Source organism: Leptopilina heterotoma, unplaced genomic scaffold (assembly GCF_015476425.1).
Source record: "Leptopilina heterotoma isolate Lh14 unplaced genomic scaffold, ASM1547642v1 Lhet_141, whole genome shotgun sequence".
Lineage (NCBI taxonomy): Eukaryota > Metazoa > Arthropoda > Insecta > Hymenoptera > Figitidae > Leptopilina > Leptopilina heterotoma.
The window spans coordinates 765,261-787,762 of record NW_025110860.1 but is presented as its reverse complement, the minus strand read 5'-3'; the positions used below and the strand labels follow the sequence as shown (position 1 = coordinate 787,762).

Sequence of the window (22,502 nt, the reverse complement as noted above, 5' to 3'; positions counted from 1 at the left end):
GATGCAACATTTCAGAAATTAATTGTTTTTTATAATTTGAATCTAAATCTAAATTTTTGACTTCATCGAAATTCATAGAATGATTAAATGTAGTTTGATGTTTGCATTAACAACAGATACAATTTTTTTTTTGTTTTTATGTTCCTTGATTCTTTTTTCCAAACTGCGTTTTGATTCACCGATATAAATGTCAGAACAATTATTATAATTAAATTTGCACGGCTTGAACGAGTTAAAATATTTCAAAATAAAATGGACTTTACGGACCAAAAATTAAAGATTGTGGACCAATTGTTGACAAAAACATAACCAGTCCGAGTCAAATTAGAGAACATTTTACTTAAAACTGTAAATTAAATTTTTATAACTATAAAACATGAAGATATCGATCACTCCGAGCCTTCGACTCGGAGTAATCAATTTCATCATGATTTATAATAATTAAAGATGACCAAGTAATAAAATCATTATTTTATATTATAAAAATATTGTTACTCTAACATCTTCAAAATTATTTTCATAATTTCAATTCAATTATTATTTTCTAGAATTTTTAATTAAAAATCTTCTTTAAATCAATTATTTTTAATAATTTTCGAAAAAGTTCTTTGACAATTTTTAAATTCATTTGTTTATAAGATTCAATTTTACGAAATTTCAATTATTCGTAAATTCTCCTTCAATTAAATATAAAGTAGAAAATAAAAACTTCACCTAATATTAAAAAAATTCAATTAAACTTTTTCAAAAAAAAATAATTTTCAAACTTCAATAATTTCTAAAAATTCACGCTATATTGCTTTTAATGTTCAATTTTTAACTCAAATTTTAACTGAAATTCATTTTTAAATCAATTTTTTATTAAAAAATTCTACTAAAATTCAATTATTTAAATACAAAAGTAAATAATATATTGAATAATTGAATATTTCTGAGAATTGAATTCTTTTTATAAAGAATTTTATCAACACATTTTTAAATAATTGAATTCTTTTGACGAATTTTAATAAACTTTTTAAGAATAATTACATTTTTCGAGAAATTCGATTAAAAGTGTATTAAAAATAATTGAAATTTTCCGATGAGTTTTATAATTTGTGAAAATAATTGAATGCCTAAGAAGAATTTTAATATTTTTGAATATAATTAAATTTCTGCAATAATTTGTAATTTCTTCAAAATTAAATTTTTTTAGTGTTTTTAATTAAAATTCTTCTACAAATTTATTAGTTTTAATAGTTTTTGGAAAGGTTCTTTAAGAATTTTCAAATTCATTTATTTACAATTCAATTTTACAAAATCTCAATTATTCAAAAATTCTTTAATCAAATATATATATATATATATATATATATATATATATATATTAAAAAATAAAGGTTTCCGTTTCCGGTACCGGTTAAAGTTACACGTGTGGGAACGCGATCTTGAATTTTTGGAAATTTTTAGTGAATTTTTAGCAGAGGGAGGGTTTTGAGTGAAGTTTTGAGTTGTGTGAGGTGTTTCTGTTGGAATAATTGAAAATTTGGGGAAATTAGGGGAAAGGATTGTGTGATATAAGTGTGAAAAGTGAAGCAGGGAAGTGAAGGTTAGGTGTTGCGAGTGGGGAGAGTGAGTTAGGTAGTAAAGGGTTAAGTAAGTAGTGAGGGGTGAAAAAGATAAGGGGGGTGGAATTTAATGGTGAGGGGGTTGAGGGGTTGTTCAAAGAACGGTATAAGGGGTGTAAAGTTGTTAAAGGAGGAGTGTGTGGAGAAAAGAATTGTCGCTTTTGACTGGCGTGGTGTGTAGGTAAGGCAGGTATGGCGTTCTTAGAAAGGTCTCCGATAAGGGACCGTAGAGGGCAGGAGGTTACGGCTGAAACGAGCGAGCCAAGCGAGTCAAGAATTGATGAAAAGTCTGGGAATGGGAAAGGAAAGAAAGCGGAAATGGCTGTAGCGGTAATTGATAGCGTGGAGAAGTTTAATAAGAAACTAGCGGTGCGAAGGGGTAGGAAGTCAAAAGCAGAGTTGTTAGGCTTGGAAGACCCGGGTGAGTCGCCGGCTAGGATGCATGCGTGGCTACGGTCAGGGGATTTAAACAGCAAAGCGGTTAGTGAGGGGTCGAAAAGTGATGAGGAAAAAGAGGAAGAGGGGGAAGAAGGGGGATGGATGGAGAAAATGCTGAAGATGGGGGAGCAAACAAACCGGAATATTGCGGAATTAAGTAAAAAAGTGGATTGTGGATTGGATAGGGTGGGGGGAGAGCTAGTGGGATTGAAAAGGGTATGGAGAGAATGGGAGGAAAAATGGGAGGAGGAAAAGGAAATAATTTGGGGGAGGCTAGAAGAATTGGATAAGGGACAAAAGGACGAAAATGAAGAAGTTAAAAAAGAGATGAACGACTTAAAGATAAGGGTAGAAGGGTTGGAAAATGAATTGGGTAGAATTAAGGGGGAGAGTGATAAAAGGGAGGGACAAAAAGGTAGGGGGGTAGGGGAGGGTTTAGAAAAAAAGGTAGACAATTTAGCATGGAAGTTGGGGCAAATGGAGAGGGAGAAGAGAAGGAACAATATTTTGGTAAGGGGATTGAAAGTGGTGAAGGAGGGGGGAAAAGAAAAAATAGAGGAGTTATTGCGAGAGCTGGGAGGGACGGTAGGGGTAAAAGGGGTAAGAGGGGTGGGCAGGGAGGAGGGAGGCTTGATGAGTTTGTGGGTGGTCGAGTTGGAGAACGAGATACAGAAAAAGGAGATTTTGAGGATTAAGGGGAGATTGAAGGGCAAGGAGGTATGGATAGAAGAGGACAGAACTTGGGAGGAGAGAAAGATGAATTGGAAGATTAATGAAAAAGTCTGGGAGGAAAGGAATAAAGGTAACACCGTAAGAAGGGGGAAGGATTGCGTGTGGATTAATGGGGAGAGGTGGGGAGTTAATTGGGAGACTGGGGAGTTAAATAAGAATGAAAGGGAAAAGGGTTTTGGGGGTATGGGGGGGAGAGGTGGGGAATTAACGGAGAAGGGGGGGGAATAAAAGTTGTGTTTTGGAACATCTCGGGATTGAAAAATAAGGATGACGGTTTTTGGAAGGATATTGGTAAATGGGATGTGATAATGCTAAGTGAGACTTGGGTTGAAGATAAGGATTGGGAAAGGGTCAAAAGCAGATTGCCGAAGGAATTTATTTGGGAATGTCAAGGAGCAATAAAGGAAAAGGTAAAGGGTAGGAGGTAGGGATTTAAATATAAAAGAATTTATGGGTGGGGGTAACAAGGAGGATGGTTGTATGGTGAGGGGGGTTAAGTTTGGAATGGAAAAATTAACGGTAGTAGGGATTTATAGAAGAAGAGGGGAAAGAAGGGGTTGGAGACAGCTGGAAGAATGGATTGAAAAAGGGAAGGGGGAGAAGATTCTGATAGGGGGGGACTTTAATGCTTGGACTGGAGAACTGGGAGGAGGGGAGTGGAGTGAAGAGGAGGAAAAGTATAAAAGGGTGTCCAAACATAAGGAGATAGACAAGGAGGGAAGGAAGTTGATTAGCATTATGGAGGAAACGGGGTGGGAAATATGTAATGGGGGCATTGAAGGGGATAAAGAGGGAGAGTTCACATTTATAGGGAGGGGGGAAACGGTTATAGATTATGTAATGACGGATGGGAGGACGAAGAGTAATATTAAGCGGATGAGGGTGGGGGTTGAGGGTGGTTCGGGACACTTTCCATTGATAGTGGAAATGAAAGGAAGAAAGGAGAAGTTAAAGAAAAAGATAGGAAGTAAAAGGGTTAAAGTCAGAATGGGAAACTGGGGAAAGGAAAGCGTAGTGGATTTTGAAAACAGGATGCAAGAGATGGAGGAAAGATTTAAAGCAGAAGCAGGGGTAAATGAAAGAATTGAGAGATTAAGATGCGTGATGGAGGAGGTGAAGGGGGGCATAGAGGAAGAAGAGAACAGAACGAGGAGGAGCAGAAAGGGTTGGTGGGATGAAGATTGTGTCAAAAGTAGGGAAAATTTGAGGAAAACTGTAAAGGACTGGAGGGGGGGTAGAATTAGAAAGGAAGAATATAATAGGATTCATAGGGAACATGGGAAGTTAATAAGAGGAAAAAGGGAGGAGGGTAGGATAAGATTTATGAAGGAAGTGGAAGCGGCAATTAAAGAGGGCAAGGAGTGGGATATAATAAACAGGGAAAGGAAAAGAAGACGAGGTTTGAACAGAGAGATAGAAATGGGCACATGGACGAATTATTTTAAGGGTCTAAGTGGAGGGGTAGGGAGTAGAATAAGGGGGGAGGGAAGGAGAAAGGACATAGGGAGGGATGAGAAACAAATTACCAAGGAGGAGATAAGCGAAGCCATAGACAGACTTAAAAGAAATAAAGCGGCTGGGGGGGATGGGATGGAAGGGGAATGTTTAAAATATGGGGGGGAGGTGGTGAGGGATGAAATGTGGAAAATTGCGAATTTGGTGTGGGAGGGGGAAGGGTGGCCAGAAGAGTGGAAAACGGGCTTAATAGTTCCAATTGTAAAAAAGGGGGAGGGAGGGAAGGTGGAAGATTATAGGGGGGTAACTCTGATGCCTGTCGGGTATAAGGTGTATGCGGAGGTGGTTAGGAAAAGGTTGGAAGAAGTGGTGGAAAGAATGGGGTTAATTCCGCATAATCAGACAGGATTTAGGGAAGGGATGGGGACGGTAGATAATATATACGCATTAAATTTTTTGGTAAACAGAAGCATTAAAAAGGAGAAAGGTAAATTAGTGGCGGTGTTTGTTGATTTTAAGGCGGCCTTCCCATCGGTTAACAGGGGGATTTTGTGGAAGACTTTGAGAGATTTGGGTATAGGGCAGGGGTTTATAGAGAGAATTAAGGAATTTTATGAGGACACCAGGGAAAAGGTTAAAATTGGGGAAGAGTTGGGGGAGGAGTTTTGGTTGGGTAGGGGGTTAAGGCAGGGCTGCCCCCTTAGTCCAATCTTGTTTAATTTGTTAATGGCTGACTTAGAGGAGAAAATGGAAAGAAAAGGTAAAGGGGGAGTGATTCTGGGAAAAAGACGTGTGTATGTACTAGCGTATGCGGATGATGTAGTGTTGATGGCTGAGAATGAAAGAGGGATGAAACTGTTGATGAAAGAATTTGAAGGATACGTCAGAAAGAAAGATTTATGTGTGAATGTGGAGAAGACAAAAGTGGTGAGATTTAGAAGGATAGGGGAGGTGGAGGAGGTGGAATGGAAGCTAAATGGAAGAAGAGTGGAAGAAGTGAATGAGTTTTGTTATCTGGGTTATTGGTTTAATTGGAACGGGGAGCAAGAGTTAAATATTGAAAGAAGAATAGAAAAAGGGGGAAGGGTGATGGGACAGGTATGGGGAATTGGGGAGAGGAGATTTAAGAATGATTGGAAGAAGCGTGTATGGTTGTTTGATGCTTTGGTATGGGCGGTGATTAGTTATGGAGTGGAAGTATGGGGGTGGGGTGAGATTGGAAAGGTTGAAAGTTTGCATGAAAGGTTTTTAAGATGGACTATGGGGGTAGATAGGAATTGTCCGGGATACATGTTAAGGGAGGAATTGGGAAGGGAAAAGGTTGTATTGAGGCAAAGGAAGAGGGCAATGGGATTGGAGGAGAAGTTGGAGCTGGGAAGAGGGAGTGACATCGCGAGAGAGTGTTTGAGGATGGTTAAGAAAGGGAAAGCAATGAGAAGGAAAGATATTCCAAGATGGGAGAGAGAAAGAGGAGATGCGTTGGAGGAGGGAAGGAGATGGGGCGGAAATGAGAGGGAGGTGATGGAGGGTTGGAAGAAAAAGGATGAGAATGAGAGGTGGAGCAGGATAGTGGAGTCAAAATATAATAGATGGTATAGGATGGTGAGGGGAGAGAAGGAGCCGGGGTATTTAGGAAAAATGAAAAAGTATGAAAGTTGGAATAGATTGTGTAGGTTTAGAATGGGTGAAGGAGTGAAAGAGTGTAGGTATTGGATGGATGATGAAGAGAAAATGTGTAGGATGTGTGGGTTTCAGGTAGAAGATTGGAAGCATGTTTTGGAGGAATGTATGGGGGAAACTGAAGTGGGAGGGGTGGAGGGAGGGATGGGGGATAAAATTAAGTGGATTTTGGATGAGAATGGGAAAGGGGAAAAATGGATAGAAAGATTAGAAAGAATGAGAGAAGAGAGAATGTATTAGGGCCGATAAAGGGAGGGGTTTTTTGTATTGGGGTAAGGCAGTAATGCTTAAATATAAAAGGTAGTTTGTAAAGTTTTTAAATTTTGACGAAGCCAAAAAGGGCAAATTGGAACGGGAAACGGAAACCCGGTGCACTGGCGGATTGCGATTAGTAGATATAAGTAGAGCGTATTAAGTTTAGTTGTAAGTGAAAATGTATTTTAGTTTTAAGTAGAGGATGTGTATTAGGGAGTCTCGAACCCTGCGTGAGCAGGGAGAGTAAATAAAGATAATATTAAAAAATAAAAACTTTAACTACTTAATTTCAAAATAATTTCACTTAAACTTTTCTCAATGGGTCATTCCAGCAAAAATCGTCTAGAGCTGGTTGCTCGATAATTTTAAAAAATTCTGTAATTAATATATAATATTCTTCAATACAATTAGATTATCCTTTAGTGGTTTATAGCACCAAATATATTTTACATTCTTTTAAATAATTATTTTAAATTTCGAACTGGTTATGAAGTCTAACATAACCCATTTTTCGAAAATTCAGTATAAATAACTAAAAACAGATTAAAAATACTGCTTTTTATTTTAAATATATATATTTTTGTTAAATACATTTAAATAAACGAAAATTATTAAAAAATAACTCACCAGAACATTTAAATCAGTATTTTTTTGTACTTGCACAGTATAATAAACATCATTTTCTTTTTCTTATATCTTCTGTGGAGAAAAAGGAATCTTCACGAAACCTTTTAAACTGGATTTGTTTTAACATTATAAATTTATTTTAATTGAAATTTTTTTGGGACCTGTACTCATTAATTATTTAATAAATATGAAAAATTATATAAATTTAACCTGATTTTGATTAAATTTTTATTTTCATGACTAGACTGAAGTTCATCACCTTATCGTTTTTTTAAAGAAAACAAACTTCAGTCTAGTCATGAAAATAAAAATTTAATCAAAATCAGGTTAAATTTATATAATTTTTCATATTTATTAAATAATTAATGAGTACAGGTCCCAAAAAAATTTCAATTAAAATAAATTTATAATGTTAAAACAAATCCAGTTTAAAAGGTTTCGTGAAGATTCCTTTTTCTCCACAGAAGATATGAGGAAAAGAAAATGATGTTTATTATACTGTGCAAGTACAAAAAAATACTGATTTAAATGTTCTGGTGAGTTATTTTTAAATAATTTTCGTTTATTTAGATGTATTTAACAAAAATATATATATTTAAAATAAAAAGCAGTATTTTTAATCTGTTTTTAGTTATTTATACTGAGTTTTTGAAAAATGGGTTATGTTAGACTTCATAACCAGTTAGAAATTTAAAATAATTATTTAAAAGAATGTAAAATATATTTTGTGCTATAAACCACTAAAGGATAATCTAATTGTATTGAAGAATATTATATATTAATTACAGCATTTTTTAAAATCATCGAGCAACCAGCTCTAGACGATTTTCGCTGGAATGACCCCAATAATTAATTCTTCTACAGAATTGTTAGTTAAAAGTATGAAAAATTAAAATTTTCAAAGATTTTAATATGAAACCTTTTCAAAATTCAATTATTTCTAAAAATTCACGATACAATGCTTTTAATATTTAATTATTATCCAAAATTTTAACTGAAATTCATTTATAAATTAATTTTTATTAGAAAATTCTACGAGAATTCAATTATTTAAATACAAACATAAAGAATTTATTAAATAATTGAATGTTTCTGAGAATTGAATTCTTTTTATAAAGAATTTTATCAACACATTTTTAAATAATTAAAAAAAAATTTTTGAAAATAATTGAAATTTTGCCAAGAATTTTACTAAAAATGATAAAAATCATTGAATTTATGTAAAGAATTTTAATACTTTTGAAAATAATTGAATTTTGGAAATTCAATTATTTCTTAAATTTCACACTTTATTGCTTTTAATACTCGATTATTATCTAAACTTTAACTGGAAAAATTGAAATCAATTAACATTAGAAAATTCTACGAGAATTCAATTATTTAAATACAAAAATAAATAATTTATTGAAAAATAATTAAATGTTTCTAAAATTGAAATTCTCATAAAGAATTTTATCAATAAATTTTTAAATAATTGAATTCTTTCAACAAATTTTAATAAAAGTTTTAAGAATAATTACACTTTTCGAGGAATTCCATTAAAATTGTATTAAAAATCATTGAAATTCTGCATTGAAATTTTTTATTTATGAAAATAATTGAATTCCTTAAATGAATTTTATTTACGAAAATAATTTAATCCCTATAAAAATTTTATTATTTATAAAAATAATTGAATTATTTAGAAGAAATTTATAAAAAAAAATTGTAAATAATTGAATTTCTGTGAAATTTTTATTATTTTTTGAAAAAAATTAAATGTTTACGTAGAATTTTATTATTTTTTAAATAATTGAATTCTTTGGGAAAATTTGATGAAAATAGTAGATATAAAAAAAATCATTGAATTGAGGAAAATTTTTGAAAATAATTGATATTTTGCCAAGAATTTTGTTAAAATTTTTGTAAATAATTGAATTTTAAAGAAGACTTTTATTATTTCTAAAAATAATTGAAATGTTGACGTGGATTTTTTAAAATTTTTGATCATAATTGAATTTCTACTAACAATTTTAATACTTTTGAAGATAATTGAATGTTTGCAATCATTTGTAATTTCTCTAAAATTCTCCAAAAATTATATCGTACAATTTACGACAATTTACGAACTTTTCGTCCTTTTTCTATCAAATTACGTACTTTACGGACCTTTTTTCAGAAAAAACAGATTTTTACTTTCCCAAATTTAACAACCGAAGTCAAAGACTTATTAACCATTGGAATTGACAATAAATTATAATCTTTTAAGATCTTTGACAAATTGTACAGTATTTAAAAAAAATATGGAATAATTAAATAAATTTTTATTTTATAATTAGGCGTAAAATGTATTTGTTGAAAACTTACCACACCGTCTGAGGAGGTTTCTTCAAACCCTCGAAAAGCGGGCATTGTGGGTGGAGTTGTCCTCATATCAAGAGGCAACCAATCACCTCGAGATGGAGAATTACCATGAATGGACGTCATATGTCTTCCACCTCGCGTTCCCAGTCGTGGCCTGCCACGACGAACTCTTTTTGCTGCAAAACAAAAACAAAAAAACAATTATAAATAACATTATATTTTGAAACAAATTCTAAATTATCGGTTTTTTATATAGATCTAAAAATCTAATAGAAAAAATTTTTAATTTTACCCCCTAAAAAACTTAGTTTTACCTAGTTCAATATAATAATTTTTTACTCAAAATATTTCTCAAAAATTCGTCAATTAATTTAAAAATATTTAACCAACAATAAAGAATTATATGATAGAGGCAAAAATGTACAAATGAAAATGAAGAATTATGGAAATTATTACCTTTTTTTGATGACAGGTGATGATTAATGTATCTAGTGACCTAGTCCGAATGGACATATAAATTCTTCATTACGTTTAATATAATTACAAATATTCACCCGAGATGTCAATTTTAAACTTTGAAAAATTAAAATATTAAATACAATTATTCTAAATAATTTGATAATTTTTATGATGAAATTATCAAAAAAAATTTCTCTTTTCTCTGACCCGACAAAAAAAAAAGAGCAGGAAAGAATGAGAAATTGCGTTTCTTCGACTTTTCCGAGTGTCATTTACTTGAAACACTTGAAAATGACTTCCTTGGATTGAACTTAAAAAGTATTTGTGAAGCCAAAAGTTTCTGGTATGACTGAAAGCAATTTCTTCGATTTCCTATTTAAAGTTTGCATTTCGGTCAACGAGTTGTGCTATGGTCGAAACGCCCAGAAGTGCTATTCAATAGGAATCGATGTACATACATGTACCACTCTTTCGACTATTTCCCTCTTTCTTTTCTTTTCTCTCACCGAGCTCTCTTATTCTAAAAACAAATAAGGAACAAAAAAAAAAAAGACAAAAATTACAGGAAAACAAAATTACCTTTCGAAACTCACAGAAATAGAAAAATTTAGAAATTACCTGAACAACTTCATTTTACTCTAATTGCTTTTTATTTTCTTTAACATTTTCTTTTTCGTTCTGGAGAAACATCACCAGAACGAAAAATAAAATGTTAAAGAAAATAAAAAAAAGGAAAAAAAAACAAAATTTTCCTCCAGAACGAAAAACAAAATGTTAAAGAAAATAAAAAAATTTAAGTTGCAATTATTACCACAAGAAAAATATTTAAAATAATGAAATTTAAAAAAAGTTAGAATAAAAAAAGTATTAAATTTAATTTTTTAAAAGTATTTAAAAATAATTTTTCCATAATAATATATTTTTTAAAAAATGAAAAATTTCTTTAAAAAAAATAAAATTAAAAGAATTTTAGTAAAATTTTCTTTGACAATAATAAAAAATTCTTTTAAAAGAATTTTTTGAAAATATAAACAAAAAGTAATCAAGTTTTTGAAGAATTTCAATTACGAATATGAAAATAATATTTTTGCAAAAAAATTTTAATGATAAATCTAAAAAGCACGCTTTCTTGAAAATTTAATATAGTTTTTTGTAGATATAATTGAAATTTTTTAAAATTATGAAAAAAAATTCTAAGAATTAATTTCTCAGACATGTTATTTTTCAAAAATAATTGAATTTTCGCCTGAAAATCACAAAAAAAGAGAAAATCATAACGTTTATAATTGACAATTGAAAGGAAAAAAATATATTTCTCCTGACAAAAAGTAATAAAATATTTTTATTTACTTTTTCATCATATAATTCATTCATCAAAAACTGTGCAAAACATTTTTTGAAACAAAAATTTACAGATGAATTTAAATAAAAAAATTATTTTCCCCCTAAATCTTTGATTATAAACTTTACAAAGTTCAATGAACGTTGAATTTTTAATACAAAAAATTTTGCTTAATTTGAAAAATTAAAAATTTCTTTAGAGAAATTTAATTAAAAATTTTGAAAATAATTCTTTCCTCAAAAATCTTAATAATACTTTTAAAAAATTTTATTTAAAAAAAATTACTGTCATTGTTTTTTGTTGAATTTCTTAAAAAAGAAATTTGTATAATTTAGAAAATTACAAATTTTTTTCGAAAAAATTAATTGAAAATTTTGAAAATAATTGTTTCCTCAAAAATCTTAATAATACTTTTAAAAAATTTAATTTAATCAAAATTACTGTAATTGTTTTTTGTAGATATTTAAATTTTCAAAATATACAATTAAAAATGTTAAAAATAAACGAATATTAAAGAATTATGTTAAAAGTTATTAAAAAACAAAGGTAACGTTATTTTAAAAAAATTATTGAAACTCACAACATTTATAATCGACGATTGAAAAAATGAAAACATTTTTCCGGACATAAATAATAATATAATTTCATTACAGATAATTTTTTTATGTTATAAATTATTTATCAAAAGCTAGGCAAAACATTTTTTACATAAAAATTAAAAATAAATTTAAATAAAATATTTTCTCTGCTAAATAGTTGGTTATAAACTTTGCAAACTCGAACAGCTTTCAATTTCTTAAAATAATTTTTGTATAATTTAAAAAACTAAACAATTTTATGAAGAATTTTAATTAAAAATTATGAAAATAATTATTTTTTACAAATTTTTAATAATAATAATGCTAAAAAAATAAATTTTAAAGTAATAGTTTTTGATAGTTTTTTGAATTTTTAAAATATGTAATTGAAAATAATTGAAAATAATTGAAAATAATTGAATTTCAAAAAAAATTATAATAAAAAAATTCTAAGAATTACTTTTGACAAAAAAAAATTGTTAATATACTTTTTTTGAAGCTTTTTTTTCATTTTGATATTTCATTAAATTTTTTGAGAAATTATTATTGCAATTATTTAAAAAATTTGCGATTAAAATTTTTCAATATTTGATTTTTCAATATTCTAATAAATTACTTAAAGAAATCAATTATTTTCAATGACATTTTACAAAATTTTAATTATTTAAAAACTTTTTAATTATATAATTATTTCTAAAGTTTCATTATCTTGGAAAAATTATTCAAAAATAAATTTGAAACATTTGACTACAATTTTTTTCACACTATAAAAATTGAAGTAATTTGTATTTGAAAAAATTTGGAATATTTCGAAAAAAAATTTTAAAATTCGTATTTTTAAAAAATTAAAAAAAATTAAAAATTACGTAACATTTCGAAATACTTTCAATTATTCTTCACCGAGATAACGAAATAGTTTTAATAAAATATAAAAAAAGTGTCGCAAATTATTTTTTCATTCTCAAAGAACTATTTTCTATTAAAAAAAAAAAGAAAGAAAATAGAAGCCGAATAAACAAAATCAATCAGGGCATAAAGTAGATGGTCACTTTTACTATACAGAATGATCGATTAACTGCTAAACAATTCATTAACTGAATTCAATGAAACAAATCGTTTGAACCTTCGTTCAAATGTTTTCAACTCAATGCCTCTGCGATCCGACTTTAATTCCACCAATTGTATTCATCTGATCTAGATTCAAAGAACTGAGCTTTTTGAAGTGAAAAATCCTCTCTTGAATAAAGAAAAAAAAAAAATTTTTTTTTTTCTTCTTTTTGGAAAATTTTTTTCTATCCACCAATTCACTTGACTTTATTGTTCTTTATTATTATCCAATTTAAATTATTGGAACCATTAAAATTTGACGCAGATTGAGTCCTCTCTCTCTTGGTTTTAATTACAAAGGAGTTAAAGGATCAAAGGGAATTTAGTCTGATTATATATAGCTTCGGATTAAAGACTTGAAATGGAAATCGTCGAGAGTCCTATTCACTATATTCAATAATCTTTTGTTTAATCAAAATCAGAAACAAAACTTAAATAGCAGTCATGAATAATAATTTTAATCGAGTAAATTACAAGCACATTTCAAATATAAGAAAAAAAAACCGCATATCTAAATATAGGTGGATAAAAAATTTGTTTAATTAAAATTTTTTTCTTTGAAGAAACATGAAAAATTGCATCATTTCAGTTGAATTATTATTTTCTAGAATTTTTGATTAAAATTATTCATTTAAATCAATTATTTTTAATAATTTTTGAAAAAATTCTTCTTTGAGAATTTTTAAATCCATTTGTTTACAATTAAATTTTACTAAAATTTCAATTGTTCAAAAATTCTTTAAATAAATATATATATTAGAAATTAAAAACTTTAAATAATTTCCAAAAAATACAAATTTTTCTACATTTTAATTTGAAACCTTTTTAAAATTCAATTATTTCTAAAAAATCAAGATATAATGTTTTTAATATTCAATTATTCTCTAAAATTTCAATTGAAATTCATTTTTAAAAATCAATTTTTATTAGAAAATTCTACGAGAATTTAATTATTTAAATACAAAAATAAATAATTTATTGAATAATTGAATGTTTTTCAAAATTGAATTCTCATAAAGAATTTTATCAACAAATTTGTTAATAATTGAATTCTTTAGACGAATATTAGTAAATTTTTAAAGAATAATTACATTTTTCGAGAAATTGAATAAAAAATAATTGAAATTCTGCGATGAGATTTATTATTTATGAAAATAATTGAATCCCTGTAAAAATTTTATTATTTATGTAAATAATTTAATTATTGCGAAGAAAATTATTAAAAGTTTTGTAAATAATTGAATGCCTGTGAACTTTTTAATTATTTATGAAAAGAATTAAATCTTTGCGTAGAATTTTATTAAAATTTTTTATAAATAATTGACATATTTTTTAAAATTTTATTAAAATGGTAGATATTGAAAAACATTAGGAAAAATCTTTGAAAATAATTGAAATTTTGCCAAGAATTTTACTAAAATTGTTAAAAATAATTGAATTTCTGTAAAGAATTTTAATACTTTTGAGAATAATTGAATTTTGGAGATTCAATTATTTCGAAAAATTTACACTATATTGCTTTTAATATTCAATTATTATCTAAATTTTAATTTAAAAAATTTAAATCAATTTACATTAGAAAATTCTACTAGAATTCAATTATTTAAATAAAAAAACAAATAATTTATTGAATAATTGAATATTTCTTAAAATTGAATTCTCATAAAGAATTTTATCAACAAATTTTTTAATAATTGAATTCTTTCGACAAATTTTAATAAAAGTTTTAAAAGTAATTACACTTTTCGAGGAATTTCATTAAAATTGTAATAAAAATAAATAAAATTCTGTATTGAATTTTATTATTTATAAAAATAATTGAATTCCAAAAAAGAATTTTATTTACGAAAATAATTGAATTCTTCTAAAAACTTTATTATTTATGAAAATAATTGAATTATTTAGAAGAAATTTATAAAAAATTTGTAAATAATTGAATTCCTGTGAATTTTTTATTATTTTATAAAAGAAATTAAATTTTTACGAACAACTTTATTAAAAATTTTTTAAATAATTGAATTCTTCTAGAAAATTTAATTAAAATAGTAGATATTGAAAATCATTGAATTCAGGAAAATTTTTGAAAATAATTTAATTTTGCCAAGAATTTTATTACAATTTTTAAAAATAATTGAATTTCAAAGAAGAATTTTATTATTTATAGAGATATTTGAAATTTTGACGAGAATCTTTTTTAATTTTCAAAAATAATTGAATTTCTGCGAAGAATTTTATTACTTTTAAAAATAATTGAATTTCTGCAATAATTTGTAATTTCTTCAATACTCAATTTTTTTTAGTGTTTTTAACTAAAATTCTTCTATAAATTCATTATTTTTAATAAACAATCAAATTTATATATTTAGAAATTTTAAAGAATTATTTAAAATCTCTAATTAAAACTCATTCAAAATTGAAATTTTCTAAAATTTCAAATTAAAACCTTTTGAAGTTAATTTATTTATGAAAATTGTAAACGCAACTCTTTTAAAATTCAATTAATTTAAAAATATTTAAGTAAAATTATACATTAAATAATTTACAAGTAATAATTTTATGATTGTTCTTCGAGAATTAATTTATTTGAAAAGAAATCATTGTCAGAAATAGAAAAATTGAAGATTTTATACTGGAATTCTAATTATAGTTTATGAGGTAAAAAAAAAACTAAAATTTAGAATTTTCTTATGAATTCTAAAAATTTATTTTTTCCAGTAGAAATAATATTAAAAATATAGAAATGAAACTAGTTCATCATAATTTAATATATTATTTAATTTGAATATTAATTACAAAAAGGTAATTAACAAAAATCTTAGAGTTATTCTGACTTTCACTTTTCTAAAAAAATTGTTTGTGTCGAAAAAGTTCTATAGAATTTTTCTAGAATGGTTTTACAGAGTCACACTCTATTCGCTTGATTTCGTTTGTGAGAGAATTTTCATGCCATCTAGGCGGCGAATCAAAGAACTGTAATGGCGCGAAATTCAAAAAAAAAGAATAATTTAATTCATAATTTTAATGTTATATGTTCATTTCCTTAATATACAACCAATAAATACATTAATTAATTATAATCATAAATAATTAATATCTTAATTATAATCTCTCTCTAATCTTCATTAATTATAATATTAATTAATTAATTAATAATCAAACAAGTGGAAACTTCTAACTAAAAACTAACAAATAAATAATAAAATTCAGAGAAAAATACTACTGAATTGTTCTAGTGAAAATCTATAAAACATTCACTAGATTTTATGTAGAATCATTCTAGTCAAAATCTATAGAATTTTTTTTATTAAATATAAATTAATCTTATTAATAATATTAATCTAAATAATAACAAAAGTTTTTACATCAGACACATGCGACGAATTCTAAAGAGAGGGAACTAATCAGCAAAAATTTATAGATTATGTCTCTCTATGATAATTTTATCCTCATTTTCATTTAATTAAAGATTCCATTTTAATTTTTGTTTTCATTTCATTGAGGTTCGATAAACATTTTTTATTTTACAATTATTAAATTTTCGGCTTTAAAAAATTAAGACCTAATAAAAGCTATTAAATTTAGTTGCTGTTTAGGCTCCTTTCTTCAGTGCGCGCGTCGTTACATATTTATAACATTTGATTGCACTTTTTTTTAAGTATAGAAGAAAATAATTTTTTTTTTCTTTCACTCCGGTAATATTATTTATATAGCACTTATTAAAAATAAAGGAAAACACTCGTATATTTTTTTCCAATAAGTAAAATACTGTTTGGTCATAAAAATAAATGAAATTCGCGTATAAAGTTAAATTAATGAATATATCGAGAAAGAATGGTTGCCTCTTTTTCTATCTATTTCCTGGTAAAATTTATTCTATACATGTTACGAATATACAGGGATTTATCAAGATATACTGAAGCAAATGTCGATTTTTATCCGGATGAAATATTTATCGCTTTAAAGCAGTACAAGAGTTGAAGGTAGAAAAAAAATTTTATTTCATGGTCATTAAAAGGACAATGAATCGTAATAATAAATAACCGAGAATTAAAAGGTACTTTTTGTTAAACACAATGCCTTAATTGAATCGCATTACAAAAAAAAGAAGAAAGGCCAAAAAAAAAATGTAGAAGGAAAATACTCCGGTTTCCCATCCATTGAGTCGAGACAATGATTCGTTTAATTTTCATTAGGCTCTTTCTTTCAAAACTAATTCCATGTTTGCTACTTCATTACCAAACTTTGTATTTATCAAAAGCGTAGATTTTTTTTCCTTTATAATAAGAAACTCGAAAAGTTTCTTAATTTCTCGAATTTTCATCCTCGAAATCAACTCGAAAAAATTGCGATCTAAAATTCTTATCAGAAAAATAAAAATTCTCCAAAGAATAATTTTCGAAATAAATAAATTTTGACAATGGGATTTATTTTCGGATTTTTTACTCTTCAATAGTGAATATTATAGACAATTGCAATATTCAATTATTCTCTAAAATTTCAACTAAAATTCATTTTATAAATCAATTTACATTAGAAAATTCTACGAGAATTCAATTATTTAAATACAAAAATAAATAACTTATTGAATAATTGAATGTTTCCTAAAATTAAATTCTCATAAAAAATGTTATCAACAAATTTTTTAATAATTCAATTCTTTAGACGAATTTTAATAAAATTTTTTAAGAATAATTACATTTTTCGAGAAATTGAATAAAAAATAATTGAAATTCTGCGATGAGATTTATTATTTATGAAAATAATTGAATCCCTGTAAAAATTTTATTATTTATGTAAATAATTGAATCTCTGTAAAAATTTCATTATTTATGAAAATAATTTAATTATTGCAAAGAAAATTATCAAAAAATTTGTAAATAACTGAATTTCTGTAAAATTTGTAATATTTATAAAAATATTTAAATGTTTGCGTAGAATTTTATTAAAATCTTTTTTAAATAATTGACAGATTTTTGAAAATTTTATTAAAACAGTAGATAATGAAAAACATTGCGAAAAATCTTTGAAAATACTTGAAATTTTGCCAAGAATTTAACTAAAATTGATAAAAATAAATGAATTCATGTAAAGAATTTTAATATTTTTGAAAATAATTGAATTTTGGAGATTCAATTATTTCTAAAAATTTACGCTCTAATGCTTTTAATATTCAATTATTATCTAAAATTTTAACTGAAATTCATTTATAAATCAATTTTTATTAGAAAATTCTACGAAAATTCAATTATTTAAATACAAAAAAAAATTTATTGAATAATTGAATGTTTCTTAAAATTGAATTCTTATAAAGAATTTTATCAACGAATTTTTAAGTAATTGAATTGTTTTGACAAATTTTAATAAATGTATACTAAATTTATAAATAATTGAAATCCAGTGAAATTTTTATTATTTATGAAAAAAATAAAAATTTTTACGTCGAATTTTATTAAATTTTTGAAAATAATGGAATTTAGGAGAAGAATTTTTTTTTATTTAAAAAAATAATTGAAATTTTGAAGAGGATTTTTTAAAAAATTTTTGAACATATAATTGAATTTCTACAAAGAATTTTATTACTCTTGAAAATAATTGAATGTCTGCAATAATTTGTAATTTCTCCAAAATTAAATTTTTTTTAGTGTTTTTAACTAAAATTCTTCTATAAATGCATTATTTTTAATAAAGTTCTTTGAGAATTTTCAAATCCATTTGTTTACAATTCAATTTTACAAAATTTCAATTATTCGGAAATTCTTCAATTTAATAGAAAATAAAAACTTAAAAACATAATTTCAAGTAAAATTAAAATAAACTTTTTCAAAAAAATTAATTCTTCTACAGAATTGTTAGTTAAAACTATGAAAAATTAAAATTTTCAAAGATTTTAATATGAAATCTTTTCAAAATTCAATTATTTCTAAAAATTCATAAAGAATTTTGTCAACAAATTTTGAAATAATTGAATTCTGTCGACGAATTTTAATAAAATTTTTAAGAATTATTACACTTTTCGAAGAATTTCATTAAAATATTCTAAAAAATAATTAAAATTGAAAAAATCTTTAAATTAAGGAAAATTTTTGAAAATAATTGAATCCCTGTAAAAATTTTATTATTTATATTTAAATAATTGAATTATTTAGACAAAATTTATAAAAAATTTGTAAATAATTGTTTACAATAATTAAATGTTAAATTAAATTTGAAATTGAAAAAATTAAATTTTTGCGTTGAATTGTATTTAAATTATTTTTTAAATAATTGAATTCTTCTGGAAAATTTGATTAAAGTAGTTGATATTGAAAATCTTTGAATTAAGGAAAATTTTTGAAAATAATTAAAATTTTGCCAAGAATTTTATTGAATTTTTTTTTTTTGAAAATAATGGAATCCCTGGAAAAATTTTATTATTTATATAAATAATTGAATTATTTAGAAGAAATTTATTAAAGAAAAAAAGTTTGTAAATAATTGTTTACAAATTAAATTTTAAATTGAAAAAATTAAATTTTTCCGTAGAATTATATTTAAATTATTTCTTAAATAATTGAATTCTATTGGAAAATTTGATTAAAATAGTAGATATTGAAAATCTTTTGAAATGAGGAAAATTTTTGAAAATAATTAAAATTTTGCCAAGAATTTTATTGAATTTTTTTTTGTTGAAAATAATTGAAATAATTGAATAATTGAATCATATGAATTTTTTATTATTTTGTGAAAAAATTAAATGTTTGCAAAGAACTTTATTAGAAATTTTTTTGAAGAATTAAATTCTTCTGGAAAATTTAATTAAAATAGTAAATATTAAAAATCATTGAATTCAGGAAATGTGAAAAAAGTTTTTGTTGAAAATAATTGAATTTTGCCAGGAATTTTATTACAATTTTTTGAAAATAATTGAAGGAAAATTATCCGGTTTTCTATTCATTCAGTCGGGACAATGATTCGTTTAATTTTCATTAGGCTCTTTCTTTCAAAACTAATTCCATGTTTGCTACTTCATTACTAAACTTTGTATTTATCAGAAGCGTAGTTTTGTTTCTTTTTAATAAAAAAAAACTCCAAGTTTCTTAATTTTCTCGAAATCGACTCGAAAAAATTGCATTCGATCTAAAATTCTTATTAGCTAAATAAGAATTTTCTAGGGAATTATCTTCCCTCGAAAAATCGAAATGAATAAATTTTGACAAATGGGATTTATTTTTGGATTTTCAACTCTTCAATAGTGAACAGTATAGACAATTGCTTCAGAAATCAATTTAAATTTCAATTAAGTAGGATCATAACCGACACTATAGGATTCAATATCAGAACGTTGAATCTGAACGTTCTCACATTTCATGGATGCATTATTGGAATGTGTATTGAGTGAATCATGTGGAATTGTATCTCCATAATCGTCAATATTGAATGTCGATTGATTAGTAAAAGTTGTTGGCCTTTGAATTTGTGAATCGATTGTCATTAATTTAACTGGTGGTCCTGTGGGTTTTCTTTGAAGTGAGGTAATTTCGAGGAGATCGGTGGCGGTGGGATGTGCCGATCTGACATGACGACGCAGGTTACTGTTGTTGCTGTAGATCCGAGGGCAGACGGGACATACACGAGGTGAGTCCCAACAGGTGCCACCTCCAATTTCACCGCCAGCAGCACTTCCAGTTACTGAACTGCTTCCAAATGCAAGCATCGATGATGATGATGATCCAGAATCTGCTGGCACTGCCTCGTCTCCTATCAAGCCCTCGTCACCAAGCACGATCTCGGCTGCAACACACCACCGGACCAAAATCTCAATTAGTCCCATCGACGTCGTCACATCACCATCGCTCTTAAACCACCGCCATCGTCCATCTCTAACTCTGTTTTTCTTTTTCTTTTTTTTTTTATTCTTGGATAAATTCTAAGCTAATCTTTTCTCCGGGTGAAGGAATATTAATTAATTACTTAATTAATCCCTTTTAGTATCGGTTCTTTCACCTACTACCAGGGTATTGCAAAATACGGACTTTACGCACCAATTACTAACGAAAATATAACGAAAGTAAAAATTGTAAAATCAAATATCACTTTCAAAATTGAGGGTCCCAATCATATCACAGAAAAAAAAGAAGTGTTGTTTTAACAAACTTCATTGGTGTTAAAATAACACTAGAATGTGTTAAATTAACACTAGAGGGTGTTAAATTAATATACATTTTTAATGGGGTTAAAATAACACCATCTGAAAATTACACGCAACAAATTTAACACATATTTTTTTCTGAAAGAACCGTTTATAAGTTTTTGAGACTCAAAATTCTTGACCTCTAAATAAAAATAGCATTTAAAATTTCAATTTCGATTACCAAAATGTTTCTCAAAAAATTGGGATTAAAAACAGTTTAATTTTTGACTTACAGGGCAATGATTTTGAGTTTAATAAAATTATAACCGGTTCTTTGAATGGGACCCTCAATTGTTAACCTTTAGAGGGCTGGGGTAGCCACCATTTATTTTGACGAATCTTTTTAACGAATTGACTTCTAATTTATAAATTTTGTTTAAATAAAAAATTACTAAAATTTATGCAAATTTACCGGCCCTCTAAAGGTTAATTTCAGTGTTTTATAATGTAAACTTGATAAGGATAGTGGCTACTACCGAAACGTTGTTTCATCGAAAATAAAATAATAATATTGTGGTAATGGAAATTGGCCTAAAAATCCCTGGTCTCAATCAAAGAACCGGTTATAATTTTTTAACGCTCAAAATCATTGTCCTGTAAGTGAAAAATTAAAAATTAAACTGTTTTTAATCCCAATTTTTTGAGAAACATTTTCGTAATCTTTCAATTATACGAAATGTTTTCAAGAAATTGAAATTTTAAATCCTTTTTTTTTATTTAAAGGTCGAGAATTTTGAGTCTCAAAAACTAACCGTTTCTTTGATTGGGACCCTCAATTCTTTTTCTCGAATTTTCATAATTTTCGAAAAAGTTCTTTGACAATTTTCAAATTCATTTGTTTACAATATTCAATTTTACCAAATTTCAATTATTCGTAAATTCTTCTTCAATTATATATTTGAAAATAAAAACTTCAAATAATTTCAAAAAGAATTGAATTAAACTTTTTTAAAGAAATTAATTCTACAAAATTATTAGTTAGAAGTATGAAAAAATTCAAATTTTCAAAGATTTTTATCAACAAATTTTTAAACAATTAAATTTTTTCGACGAATTTTAATAAAATTTTTAAGAATAATTACATTTTTCGAGGAATTCGATTCAAATTGTATTAACAATAATTGAAATTCAGCGATGAGTTTTATTATTATTTATGAAAATAATTAAATGTTTACATAGAATTTTATTACAAAAATTTTTTTTATTGAAAATTTTTGAAAATAGATAATTGAAATTTTGCCAAGAATTTTATTGAAATTTTTTAAAATAATTAAACTTTTGCGAAGAATTTTGTTACTTTTGATAATAATATTACATTTTGCAGATATTCAATTACTTTTATAAATTTTAATAAAATTTTTCACAAAAGTTTAAATATTTTGGTTAAATAATAAAAGTCTTTGCAGAAATTCAATTATTTTGTAAAAATCTTAATAAAATCTCTTGGCAAGTATTCAATTATTTTCATAAATATCAAAATTTTTGCAGAAATACAAATATTTCCGAAAGTTTTAATAAGACATTTTCGTAGGAATTCAATTATTTTTAATACAATTTTAAAAAAATTTCTCGATAAGATTCAATTATTTTTGAAAATTAATTAAATTTTTCTAAAGAATTCAATTATTTTTAAGAATTTTGATACAATTCTTTATAAGAATAAAATAATTTTCAATACAATTTTAATTGTATTCCATGAAAGAATTTAA

General features: G+C 25.9%; 1 protein-coding gene across 3 annotated transcripts in view; it reads right to left on the bottom strand.

Annotated features, from left to right (window-relative positions):
* LOC122498060 (protein abrupt-like) overlaps nt 1–22,502 on the bottom strand; it is a 127,585-nt gene that overhangs the window by 60,393 nt on the left and 44,690 nt on the right. For 2 of the 3 annotated variants that reach the window (XM_043605600.1, XM_043605599.1), the window contains exon 6: nt 9,141–9,313. In XM_043605600.1, coding sequence (XP_043461535.1) covers nt 9,141–9,313 — 173 coding nt within the window. Of the gene's footprint in view, nt 1–9,140; nt 9,314–19,460; nt 20,394–22,502 lie in introns of those variants that run through there. The other variant, XM_043605601.1, reaches the window with a different exon arrangement.